A 13,109-nucleotide genomic window follows, 5' to 3' on the forward strand; every position below is an offset into this window, starting at 1 on the left:
CTTGAAGAAATAATAAAATTCATTCGAGTGACAAAAACACAGTATATGATGATGAAAAATACATTTATTTTTAATGTATACATGTACACTGATAGTCCGACAGAAAACTTTATGACTCCGTTTGGTATTATCAGTGGGACTTTTGCTGCTGCATCACTGATGACAGAGGTTTTACATCAGGTTTATACTTCGTGACCTTCAGAGATCTGCACAAGCTACTACTTTCATCCGTCAAGCTACTCCTATTACGAGACTTAACAAAATTCATCACTGAGAACAAAGATTCACAAGCTTATGTGGATGAAACCAAAACACTGGTCGGATCTAGGAAGGCAGGGAGAGTTAAGGCAGAGGCATAGAAATTGCTCTTCCCCTCTCTCGTCAATCCATGTCTATGGTCTTTAAGATAACTTGTTATGTAAAATTATTTATTTACCTAAGATGCACCTACACTGAACTTATCTGAAAAATAAAAAAGTCGATATTAAGAAAAAAATTGTAAATGGAAGATTATAAGAGAGGGTTTCGTGTGCCAGCAAAAGTTACTGGCGTGCCATGTTTGGCACGCGTGCCAGGGGTTGCCCACCCCTGCCCTAGGGAGTGATGTTCCACTCTTACTTACTGCAGCTCCTTCCACTCTACAGTCAGTGGTTGGCCTAAACAGAGACACAGTCAGCCACACAGTGTGAGGAAGCTCAGGATAAAAATCTGTACTCAGGGGAGAAACCACATGAAGGCCAAATTGCCTGCTTAAATAGCTAAGGCTAGTTTCTCTCTTTAAAAACATTTTTTTTAAATTGATTTCAGAAAAGAAGGGAGAGGGAGAGATAAAAATGATGAGAGAGAATCTTTGTTTGGCCACCTCCTGCACATCCTATACTGGGGATTGAGCCTGCAACCCAGGCATGTGCTCTGACTGGGAATTGAACCATGACCTCCTGGGTCACAGGTCAACACTCAATCACTGAGCCATGCCAGTCAGGCTAGCTTCTCTTTTTAGTATCATTTGCACACACCCTCCCCGTACCCCTACCCCTTTTTAGGACATAAGTTTTCCCATCAGTTCCTTATTCATTCATTGGTAACAGTGCACCTATTTTCTGATAGGCACAGAACTAAGAGCTGGCTATCCAATGAGTGGTAAACAAAACAGACAATCTCTGTTCTCATGAAACATATCGGAGATGGTAATAAAACATCCCCCAAAATATATGACAACTCCTTCTGGTAGGGGCTTCAAGGTAACAAATGGAGGGCCTTCTGTTACAGATAATCACAGAGTGGAAAGGCTCTGCTCTCTATGAGGAGGTGGTATTTAAGGAAAGAATTAGCATGCACAGACCTGGGGGAGAATTGTCCAAGCAGAGGGAACAGCATAGTAAAAGCCCCAAGATAGCAAAGATCTCAGCTGAGAAGGGGGTTGTCTGTAATGGAAAGATCAGCAGGACTGGGATGCTGCCAACACAGGGTCCTAAAACTCAAGAGTTTGTAATGGGAAGGTGTTGAAAGGCTTTAGGCTGGGGAAAATATGGCCAGTTTTGTGTTTTTGGACTATTACTCTGTTTGTGTCTATCTGCAGAGTAGCTCTTGAGAGGTACATGAAGATCTGGTCATTTGGGCTGCTTATAGGAAAAGGAACTCAGTGGCTGGGATGGGCGGGAGGGAGAAGTTTTACTGGAGACCCTTAATGAACTTGCTTTTGAAGGCATTATGTATATTCCAAGACTGGAAGCAGGAACAAGAAGAAGGCTATTGCAGATGTCCAGGACAAATCTCAGACATACTCAGGAAAACTTGGTCATCAGATTGTGGGAGTGAGCAAGAGGGAGGAATTAAGATGATCCCTCCCCTGGCCGGTCTTGCTCAGTGGATAGAGCGTCGTTCTATGGACTGAAGGGTCCTGGGTTCAATTCTGATGAAGGGCACGTGCCTCAGTTACAGTCTTGATCCCTGGCAGGGCTACATGTGGAAGGCAACCAATCAATGTGTCTCTCCCCCTCCCTTCCACTCTGTCTAAAAATCAATGGAAAAATATCCTCAGGTGAGATTAACAAAACAACAAAAAAGATGATCCTGTTTTTGGATCCATGATTGAGCAACTAAGTGAATGGTGATGAGAACTGAAATTGGGGAGGCTTGAAGAGGGACTGTTTGAGGGCCCTGGCAGCTCCAGAATTTCTATTTAGTTGAGGCTTAGAGGTGACCAGCTACTTGGAAGTAAGAGCTGGAAGAGATTTGTCTTAAATATCTAATTGCATAGCATTTGATTACACTACACTAACAAAAAATACACAGACCGGAAAACTGAAAAAGCAAAGCCTCAGTGACTTATAAAACAAAGCTCTTTTTTTGTTGGGGTCCAACCCCAGCAGGTCCAGGGGGTCCCAAAGGTGTGGACAGAGTTGGCAAAGAAGGAATGACACGGAGACAGTGTTCAGTTGATCAGCAGCCTAGCCAGGTTCTCTAGACAGGATCTCCAGCCAAGTTCTGTGTTTTATTGTCTTGTTACATCTGTATTTTTACCAGTTGATTTTAATCCTATCAATTTCTATTCCAAAGGTTAGGGCGTTTCTTATCTCCATTCCAGGGAGTAAAGATTATGTAGCTTAAGCATGATTGTTTGTAGTTAAAGTGATTAACTACCCGCCTGGCACTTAGTTAAGGGGTTTTATTCCCTCCCTAACTTCAGGGAAAAACCCTACCTGGGGAAACAACCTTTCTCGGAGAGGTGACCTTGGTTAAAACACATAGCGCCAAGAAGGGGAGCAAACATATTAAGAACAGTATGCCATATACGCCAGGTCCCTTGAAAAATATGCTGTGCAGCCACCTCTCGGATTGGGTTGTTTATGACTCGGAAGAAGACTGACAAGCAATGATAGCGAGCATAGCTATAAACATAATGGATGGAGTGCACAAGGAGCCTTGTTTCTGTAGAAGGTTGCTGGCCTCTTCAGTCAAGGGATTTCAGCTGTCCTCAAGTCGGCGGTTTGGTTGTCCTTGTTGATCTGGCTAGCGGTCAGCATCATTGGCGACGGGCTTCCCAAAGCGTCAGCGCGTTGAAGGCCTGATCTTGGGTCCATCAGGGCTGTGCTTGATGGTGGTGTCGATGTCTGGGGAGGAGTCAGCTGTGCCCTTTGGGTCGGCCAATATGGATGATACCAGGGAGGAGGAGGAGGAGGAGGCGGAGATGGAGGGTAGTAGAGAGAAAAAGAAGAGAAAGCAAAAGAACTACAAGGCATGGAAGTGTTTAGAAAAAAGAGGGAGAAGAAAGGGAAGAAGGCAGCATCCTGACACAGCCCTTTCCTTCAGCTGCCCCTTTCCCTGTGGTCCAAGGTAGAAATGGGAAACAAGTCCTGTTGCAGGGAGAGGGCAGCTGCTGTGAGCCAGTCTCTGTCTTTACCTGGGTCCCGATCTGAGCTGAGCGTGGGAAGTGAAGCAGCCATGGGGGCAGGAGACCTCCCTCAGAAGGGGTGAGGGTTCCGGCCTCTGCAAAGTTGGGGGGGTGAGGGTCTGTGCCCCACCTCTGTTGACCCCCAAATTGTCTCCTGATGGCCCCTCTGCGACTGTGCCTGTCTCAGGTTGTTCCTTCCCTGAGGAATCTTACCCGTCTTTGGCTAACCAGACATCCTCCGGGGCCAAGCAGGGTGATGTGAGATGTGCAGATGAGGGAGGGGCAGCGCCCCCTGCAAGAGGTTCAGTTCTGTCTCCTTGATAGCCTATGCCCCCGTGGCCTCCATGCCCAGCACCTGCCTTGGGCTCCCCTCGCCTGCAAATGGACTGTGAGAAGAGGGTCCCTCTTGACACAAGGGCAAGAGGGGCCAATACAGGATAAGGGAGGAATGGCCTGTCAGCATGTAGTCCCAGGACAGGGCTTTCTCAGCCCAGGATGTCAGGCTCTTGGCACAAGACAACCACATATGGGGCATATACCAGACACCCGCTAGTCACGGCAGAAAAGGGAGGTCCCCTTCCTGGAACAGTAGGGTAGGGAGATTCTAGAAAAGGCTGTGTTCAGGAGAGAAGGAGAAAGGCCAAAGAACCAGCAAACAAGAAGTCAGATTTAAAAAAAAGGAAAGGAGATGTGGGGCAGATCTGGGACATATGGACAGACAAAAAGGAGGCACATGTGATCCTCCCAATGGACAGGTTGTTCCAGCTCAGGGCTGCACATCTGCTGCAGACGGGCACTGGTCAGGTGTGCTAGGGTGAGGCGGAGATGGAGGGCGGTGAGACTTAAGGCCGGACTAGACGGTCTGGAATCCACACAGGTGAGTCTGCGTCCTGTGAAAATATACAAGCATATCCTCTCCCCCAGGTTAAAAGTACATCAGGTCCCTTCCAGGTTCCTGTAAGCAAGTCTCTCCATTTGATGAGGGCTTTAGGTTTAGTTAGATCAGGGTTCCAATGTCTGTACATCGGGGAATTTCCCTCAGAATCTACATTTAGTATATTACAAATAGAGTATGTTGTAGAACATGATGAGGAGAGGAATATTTAAACTCACTTTCTTGTAATTTTTTGTAACAGGAGTAAATCAAACACCACTAGGGCTATATAATAGAACTCCCATTTGAGACAAGATATCTCTTCCCCATAATGTAAAGGGAATAGTTGTAATTACATAGGGACAGAATGTTCCTGAATTGTGGGGCACGACTACAGTGTTTTGGCCAGGTTCAAGCCTTGGACCAATGAAAGGACAGGGTCCTCTCATTGCCACGTGCAAGTCCCAGCTGGAGGGCAGGGCCTTCCCAGCACTATTATAGCCAACGGCTGTGGTTGTAAGCTTGAACCTATGGTCCGAACACGTGGCCCCAAGTGCATTGTGCTAGAATTCAGGTGCGTATAGTCGAGTGAGGTTGAAACTCACGAGAATGCTGTAAACAACTTGATCACGCCCCTACTTTGCCTCGTGGCATCTGCTATAAAATAAAGACACGGCTTGTGGGTGCTGGCGCTGTCTCCTCATCAGGGAGCAGCGTCCCACCAAGACCCAGCTTTCATTCTCTTGTCTGTCCTTTCTCAATCCTTTCACCCTCCCCACTCAGGGTCACTGAACCAGGCTGAGCTGGCATGGCACATAAGGCGCCCTGGGGCTGAGTATGCCATGGCCGTGCCGGCTCCCCAGACTGAATGTTGATCTTCATCAGCCCAAGTTAAAATCTGAGAACTCTTTTTTACATTAGATGCCTTGCCTAGTCCTACTAGGGAAGTGGAGGTGGTGTGCGTGGGCCATGAAGAGGGCCAATCCTTCCCTGCTATGCAGGAAACATCTGCTCCTGTATTCAATAGACCTTCAATTGGTTTTCCCTGAATTTGTAATATTTTTGTAGGTCTAGCAGCATGGATTTCTTGTATCCAAACTGCTGCATCACTAGATCCAAAGCCTCCGGCCCCTCTAGCTTCCTGGATGACAGCTGTCCCTATTTTATGTATTGGTAACAGGAGTAATTGGGCAATTCTCTGGTTGGGCTGAATCTGTATAGTTGTGGTGAGTGGGGAAAGTAAAATCTGTATTTCTCCTGTGTAGTCTGCATCAACAACACCTGGGATGACTAAGCTCCCCTGTAATGAGGTGGAGCTCCGTCCTAATATTAAACCTACGGTTCCCTCAGGCAGCGGCCCGGACACTCCTGTAGGAATGGCTGCTACTGGCTGCTTCTGGGGTTAGTATTGCGTGGGTGGTTGAATGAAGGTCCAATCCTGCACTGCCTGGGGTTGCCCTGAAGAGGTCATTGACTGATTGAAATTTGCAGAGGGGTTGAGGGTTGATGCCCCTATTATTGCAGGGGCCTGGGGCTGGCCCCCTCTCAAGTTTCCCAATTGAGGTGATGGGATAGAACCTCCTTGGGAGCCGTTTGTAGAATTTAAAGGCAGACCATTTTTATGGTATTTTGATCTACATTCCTTTGCCCAATGGAATCCTTTCTGACATCGGAGACAGTTTTTGGAGGATTAATATTATTCCCTGATGTATTTCCAGGCTGTCGAGGAGCTTGCCATCTGGCCTATTATTTTTATTTCGGCATTCTCTGCTGAAGTGCCCGGATAAGCCACAAGAGTAACAGTTCATATTTCTTTACCTGTATTATTGCTGGCTTGTCCTACGCCCTGTACATATTGAGGGTATGTCTACCCCTTGAGGGCTACAGCTATAGCTACACCCTGTATAAATGCTGGACTTACATTGGCACACTGTTTTATAAAATCATTTATAGTTCCTGTTCTGCAAATCGGCCTTAATAAAGCCTGACAGGTATTATTAGCATTTTCAAAAGCCAGTTGTTTGATTAGAATATCGGCTGCCTCTTCATTAGTGATTACTCTCTTGACTACCTGTACAAGGCCAGAAAGGAAATCCTGATACGGTTCCTCGACCTTCTGTTTAACCTCTGTAAGGGTGGTTGTTTTTTCTACTGCACAAGGTAGGGATTTCCAGGCATTTACTGTACAACTGGTTATTTTAATAAGTGCCTCTGTGGGCATATACATTTGCTCCTGAGCTGTGATAAAATCACCTCCTAATATCATGTCTAGGGTTATTCCTCCTATGGAATTTTTGCTAGTGGCTACAGCTCTCGTAGCAAGATCATCATATTCAGTTTTCCATAATAAGTAATCGCCTCCTGAGAGACAGGCTTTACAAACCTGTGACCAATCATAAGGAGTCATCCATTTACTGGCTAGGGCTTCTACCAAGGTTTGTGTGTTAAGGAGCTAGAGGTCCATATTCAGAGCAGGCCAATTTTAATTCTTTAAGTATTTTGTAAAGTATAGGCTCCCAGGTGGGGTTTTCGTCCCCCTCACTCTCATACAAGACTGGGAAGCAGAGTGAGAATTCAAGATCTCCATTAGCTTCAGCTTCTCTTATCACTCTTTGAAATTTAGACATGGAGCTCATAGGAGCCAGAGGACCTGGTTTAGGCTTCCTTTCTAATTTAGGGAGCCTGTTTTGAATGGGAGGGCTTTTCTCCTCTCTACTGACTGGAAAGGACCAAGGGTCATGTTTATGATATTTATTCTCCTTCCGATCAGTAGGCATAGCTAAATTGCTCTTAGATTGAGCTAGAGACAATAATGATGTGTCCTCTCTAGGTGGAGCCGAGGGACTAAAGTTTGAGAAAGTTCAACCATTTCTGCCTCTGGTGCCAAGGTGTCACAAATTAAATTACAGAGGGAAAGGGTATCTGCCGGGACCTTCTCAGATCCATGGTATCTAATAATTCTTTAATTGCTCTTCTACTTTAGGCCAAGTTTCTAAATTAACAGTTCCTCCTCAGAAAGCCATGGACATACTTCTTGTATAAAACTTTCTGACTGGGAGTAACCTTAACTCCTCTGCTAGCAAGCATATGTGTTAAAAGATTAATACAGTCTTTTTTCTTTAGACTCAGTATGACCCATCTTCTCAATCCAAGTTCTGTGCTATCCACCCTCTTACCCTACTTATCCTCTATAAGGGGGGCTGCAGCACCCTACGGTGCAGTCCTATCCGTCCCGAGTGCGGGAGGGCTTACCTAGGGGGGACCCTGTTCGGGCGCCTATTGTTGGGCTCCAACCCCAGCAGGTCCAGGGGTTCCCAAAAGTGTGGACGGAGTCAGCGAAGAAGGAATGACTCAAAGACAGCATTCAGTTGATCAGCAGCCTAGCCAGGTTCTCTAGCCAGGTTCAAGCCACAATCTCCAACCAAGTTGTTTTATTTTTTATTTTATTTTATTTTTTTTTAGAATTTTTGTGAGTTTATTTGAGCCAAACTGTCGACATATGCCAGGAAGCAGAACCTCAAGGAATTGAGATAATGCTCCGGAGAATGGTGGGGTTACATTTGTATTTATACATTTGCAATCAAAGGAGGGACATAAGTGGGTTACATGAAATTCACTGGTGATAGATTAAGGAGGAGGGATAAAGCAAAGCAGGGAAACCCCTGGGATTGGATAAAAGTAAAATGATGGACACACACTTAGGTGGGTGCAGGATCAATTAACATAACAATGAAGGAATTCGTGGTATCTGTCCTAGGGCCCAGTACATTTGGTTGTGCCCCAGGGGCTCCAGAAAAAGGGAAGTTACAAGTTACCCAGACATTTCAAAGGTGTGTTATCATAGATGCAAAAAGACAGATAGGCTCAGTTAAGGTAAAGGATGACCTTGTCAGTGAAGATACAGGTCTAGGACATAACAGCCCACCATAACTGCTCTGAGTTCAAGTTTAATTTCAGACCATCCTTTGTGGTGACTTTAGGTCTCAGACTGCCATGCAGGCCTCCCCTGAGCTTGTCAGGTCAGCATGTGGCCCCTTTCTTTCACAATTACCTTCCCTCCATTAAGAGGTCCATAAAAAGGAGCCAACTGAGATCCACAAGGGGAGTCAGCAGGAGCCATGTTTGTTTTCCCCACCCCCTGTGATAGGGTTTTGCTGAGGGGCCACTGCTAGGTCCCCACTTGCTCCTCTCCCTTTGGCCTGAGATGGCAGGGCAGTACAGGGGCTGCGAAGGAGCAGGTCACGACTCCTCATTCCCAGAATCATCATGGTCATCACAGTCAGCATCTTCCTCCTCCTCCTCCTCTTCATCCTCAATGTCAAGGTCGTACAAGTCGTCATAAAGCCAATCTGAGCTGTTGTCATTGGAAGGCACTTTCGTTTTGATGCAATATTCTGCCAGGGTCGTGGGTACTTTCACTCCATCCTTTTCTGCTTCGGCTTTAGTGGCTGAAACCTGTTTTCTAATGATTTCAGCATAGTCTTTGTCTTTCCCTTTACTGTCCCTCCATTTCCTGAACATAACTGAAGCATCCGCATTGGCTGCGGAGAAGATGTTGGGCTCATTAAGCAATGAGATGACACTTAACAGGATAGTCCTGACATTCTGAGTAGGATTCCACCTTTCGGAGTTCAGCTGACCACTCTGTGGGGCATCTACGGGTGGATGAAGAATTGAAATGCATACATGTCCACTCTCATAAATGTTGGGGTGCCACATTTTGGTCAAGAATCTGAAGGTAGGTGGTGAATATGGGTAGTCAATAGGAAATTTAATATGCGCCTTGAAGTAGCCGCCTTCGTAGAGGGTGTTGGGGGGTCCGAAGATGGCAACCTGCCAGTTGTAGAGGTCAGACTCATCCACCAGGGTGATCCGGGAGCCCTCCACCGGCTCCTCCTGCAGGGACTTGAGCTCCAGCATCAGGGCCTTCTGGGAGCTGGCCATTGCGGCGGTGGTGGTGGCAGCGCCTGGCCGGGGCCCCAGTCCTCACACACCAGCCGAGCTGGACCAGGCCCCTCCTCTCGGCTCGCCCTCAGGCGAGACCCACCTGGCCCTGGTCTTCACACACCAGGCGGGCCGGACCAGGCCCCAGACAACCGTGGGCTGGCCCGGGTGCTCCTCACACACCAGGCGGGCCGGACAGGGCCGGGCCTTCTCACAAGGGGGCCAGGTGCAGGGAGAGGGTGAAGGAGTTAGGGGAATTCACTCCCAGTCCTCCCTGCCCCGGAGCGGGCCTCCACTTGGGGGGGAGAGGAGAAAAGGTGGAAGCGGAGAAAGGCAGCAGAGGGCTGACGATGATGAGGAGAGAGGGCCAGGCTGGCCCGGGAGCGCTGCGCTCGCTTGCCCTCTCGTTCTTCTCAGGGGCCGCCGCGGCCGCTGTTTCTCTAGAATAGTGCAAATGGGCAATCGTGCACTCACCTAAGGAGCAGATCCAGGGCTTTCCGTAGCAGGAAAAATAGGAAGAGGTCAGCTCAAGGATCAAGCCTTGATGTGTGGTTGCAGTCTCTTCCAGAAGTCTCCCCAGCCAGGTGAGTTCCCAAGACACACTGTTCTGGAGAAGGTTCCAAGTTCTGTTTTTTGTTGTCTTGTTACATCTGTATTTATACCAATTGATTTTAATCCTATCAATCTCTATTCCACAGGTTAGGGCATTTCTTATCTCCATTCCAGGGAGTAAAGATTATTTAGCTTAAGCGTGATTGTTCGTAGTTAAAGTGATTAACTACCCACCTGGCACTTAGTTAAGGGGTTTTATTCCCTCCCTAACTTCAGGGAAAATCCCTACCTGGGGAAACAACCTTTCTCGGAGAGGTGACCTTGGTTAAAACACAAAGCGCCAAGAAGGGGAGCAAACATATTAAGAACAGTACGCCATATACGCCAGGTCCCTTGAAACATATGTTGTGCAGATGTTTCTTCCCTGCAGCGACTATGTCAAGCAGCAAGGATGGACGGGCTTCCAGCACTTTTTCTTCTATTTTCTTCCTTGTTCAGGGTTTGCTGTAGGTCTAATGACTCTCTGGGCAGTTTTCTTCCACATGATGGCTCAGCATTCCAGGCTCTTTTATCTTAGACATCTACACCTCAACAAATGATAACCTGGAATACAGAAAGTAAAAAAAAAAAAAAAAAAAAAAATGTAACAAGGAGAATTGTGTGCCTTCTCTTAGATATTTCCATCCAGAAGCAATATGTGTAACTTTCACTCATATTTCAGAGGCTAAAGTAAGTGCCATAGCCATGCCTAACTTCAAGGATGTGGACATAGTCCTCTCAAATGTCTAGGTCAGAAAGAAGTGCTGAAAGTATTGGTAAGCTCCAATGTTTACAATGCTATTTTACATAAAAAAAGTCATGCCCTCACCTCCCTACTGTCTGTGTCCATTGTTATGCTTATATGCATGCATACAAGTCCTTTGGTTGCTCTCTTATCCCCCCTCGCCCTCAGCTGCCTTCCCTCTGAGATTTGACGGTCTGTTCAATGTTTCTATGTCTCTGGATCTATTTTTGTTTATCAGTTTAGGTTGTTCATTATACTCCACAAATAAGTGAAATCACATATACTTATCCTTCTCTGACTAGCTTATTTCACTTAGCACAATGCTCTCTAGGTCCATCCATGCTGTTTCAAATAGTAAGAGTTCTTTCTTTTTACAACCATGTAGTATTCCATTGTGTAGATGTACCACAGTATTTTAATCCACTCATCTGCTGACAGGCACTTGAGCTGTTTCCAAATCTTAGCTATTGTAAATTGTGCTGCTATGAACATAGGGGTGTATAAATCCTTTCTGATTGGTGTTTCTGGTATCTTGGGATATATTCCTAGAAGTGGGATTACTGGGTCAAATGGGAGTTCCATTTTTAATATTTTGAGGAAACGCCATACTGCTTTCCACAGTGGCTGAACCAGTCTGCATTCCCACCAGCAGTGTATGAGGGTTCCTTTTATTCCACATCCTCACCAGTACTCGTTTGTTGATTTGTTGATGATAGTCCTTCTGACAGATGTGGGGGGGTGGGAGTGGCTGGGGAGAGGTCAATGGGGGGAAAAAGAGACATATGTAATACTTTCAACAATCAAAAATTTAAATTTTTTTAAAAATTAAAAACTTCAGTACTGGCTAGTGTGGCTCAGTTTGTTGGAGCGCTCGTCCATACACCAGAAGGCTGCACGTGTGGGAGTCAACCCATTGGTTTTTCTCTCTCATGTTGATGATTCATTCTCTCTCTCTCTCTCTCTCTCTCTCTCTCTCTCTCCCTCTCTCTAAAATCAATTTTAAAAAATGAAACATAAAAAAACCTTCAAGTCTGTATCAACGAATGGGGCTGAGCCATAACCGGTTTGGCTCAGTGGATAGAGTGTCGGCCTGCGGACTGAGGGGTCCCAGGTTCGGTTCCGGTCAAGGGCATGTACCTTGGTTGCGGGCACATCCCCAGTAGGAGGTGTGCAGGAGGCAGTTGATCGATGTTTCTCTCTCATCGATGTTTCTAGCTCTCTCTCTCTCTCCCTTCCTCTCTGTGAAAAATCAATAAAATATAAAAAAAAAGAAAAAAAGAATAGGGCTGAAATTATGAACAGAGTTGGAACTTGGGCCACCAATAAGCAAACCCCTCTGCCTGCCCTGCTTCCATTCATGTGTTTTGTATGTTGGGGGAGGTGGAGTTAAAAAATCCCGAGTTCAGATATGTCAAAGTCAAGATACTTCCATCTAAGTGGAGTGTCAAATAAGTAGTTAAATTGGAAGGTCAGAGGACAGGCCTGGGCTGGAGATTTAATCTGGGAGACTAAATGCATATCTACAGTTGGATGTGAGGGTGTGAAGCCCAAGAGTGGTCCAGCCTGGTGGTTAGGGATAAGAAAATGTGGAGAGGATAATTAGAAGGCAGTTGTGGACAGAACCCTGCTGACAACCAAAATTTAGGGGAGGGGTTCTAAAAAGGAGACTGAAGAGGAACAGAGAGGAAGGGGGAGAATTAAGAGAGAGAGTGAAATTGTTAAAACTAAGGGAAAAGAGCTTTAAACGCTGTGTGTTTCTGCTCTGATCAAAGCAAACCCCTGTCCTTGTGCTCTGGATCCTGCCCCTTTTGTTGTCAGCTCCTCTCTCTTGGGTGGCCTTTCTAAACACTGTCACATGACAAAGCTTTAGGCACACGGGTGTCCTTTCATGACTCCAACATCCCAAGTCCTTCAGTGCCTTTGCACTTACTCTTCCTTCTGCCTGGCAGGCTTTCCCCCAAGTTTTCTAACAATTAACTCTTTGTAAGTCTCAGCTTAAATGTCATCTTACCAAAGAGGCCTTCTTTGATCACACTATGTAAAGCAGTTCTCCATCCCCACCTGGTGCCATGGGTGCTTGTCTTAGTCCATTCAGGCTGCTATTTAAAAAATGCCATAAGCTCAGTGGCTTATACACAACAAACATTTATTTTTCACAGTTATGGAGGCTGGAAAGTCAGACTATGGCTCTGACAGATTGGGTATCTAGTGAGGATCTACTTTCTGGCTCACAGAAGATGCATTTTCACTATGTCTTTACATGGTGGAAGGGGGCAAGGGATCTGTGAGAGGTCCCTTGAAAGTACACTGTGAGTCTCCACCCCACTACAAAAAAGCTACAAGAGGATATAAGGAAAGCTTAACTGGGGGAGAGGTGGAGTTTAGGAGCGTAAGGAGTGATCATTTCCTCCTAAAGCATTACATTTTCAGCAATTGTGAGATAGTATGTTGGTAGCAGAGTTGTTAATAATATGATGTAAGTAACATTTGAGCAAGCGGTCTGAAATTCAATTGCAGTGCAAGCAGGGAAGCTAATCAAAGGTTGGCATTTTTGTAAGTGC

The 13,109-nt window shown here is 46.1% G+C and overlaps 1 protein-coding gene across 8 annotated transcripts in view; it reads right to left on the reverse strand.

Annotated features, from left to right (window-relative positions):
* LOC132211130 (ubiquitin-conjugating enzyme E2 R2-like) overlaps nt 1–13,109 on the reverse strand; it is a 920,533-nt gene that overhangs the window by 898,395 nt on the left and 9,029 nt on the right. For 5 of the 8 annotated variants that reach the window (XM_059655709.1, XM_059655710.1, XM_059655713.1 and 2 more), the window contains one exon: nt 7,680–10,367. In XM_059655709.1, the coding sequence (XP_059511692.1) occupies nt 8,508–9,212 (705 nt within the window). In that variant the 5' untranslated portion in view covers nt 9,213–10,367 and the 3' untranslated portion in view covers nt 7,680–8,507. Of the gene's footprint in view, nt 1–7,679; nt 10,368–11,233; nt 11,474–13,109 lie in introns of those variants that run through there. The other 3 variants (XM_059655714.1, XR_009447419.1, XR_009447418.1) reach the window with 3 other exon arrangements.

This window comes from Myotis daubentonii, chromosome 10 (genome assembly GCF_963259705.1).
Source record: "Myotis daubentonii chromosome 10, mMyoDau2.1, whole genome shotgun sequence".
In the NCBI taxonomy this organism is placed as follows: domain Eukaryota; kingdom Metazoa; phylum Chordata; class Mammalia; order Chiroptera; family Vespertilionidae; genus Myotis; species Myotis daubentonii.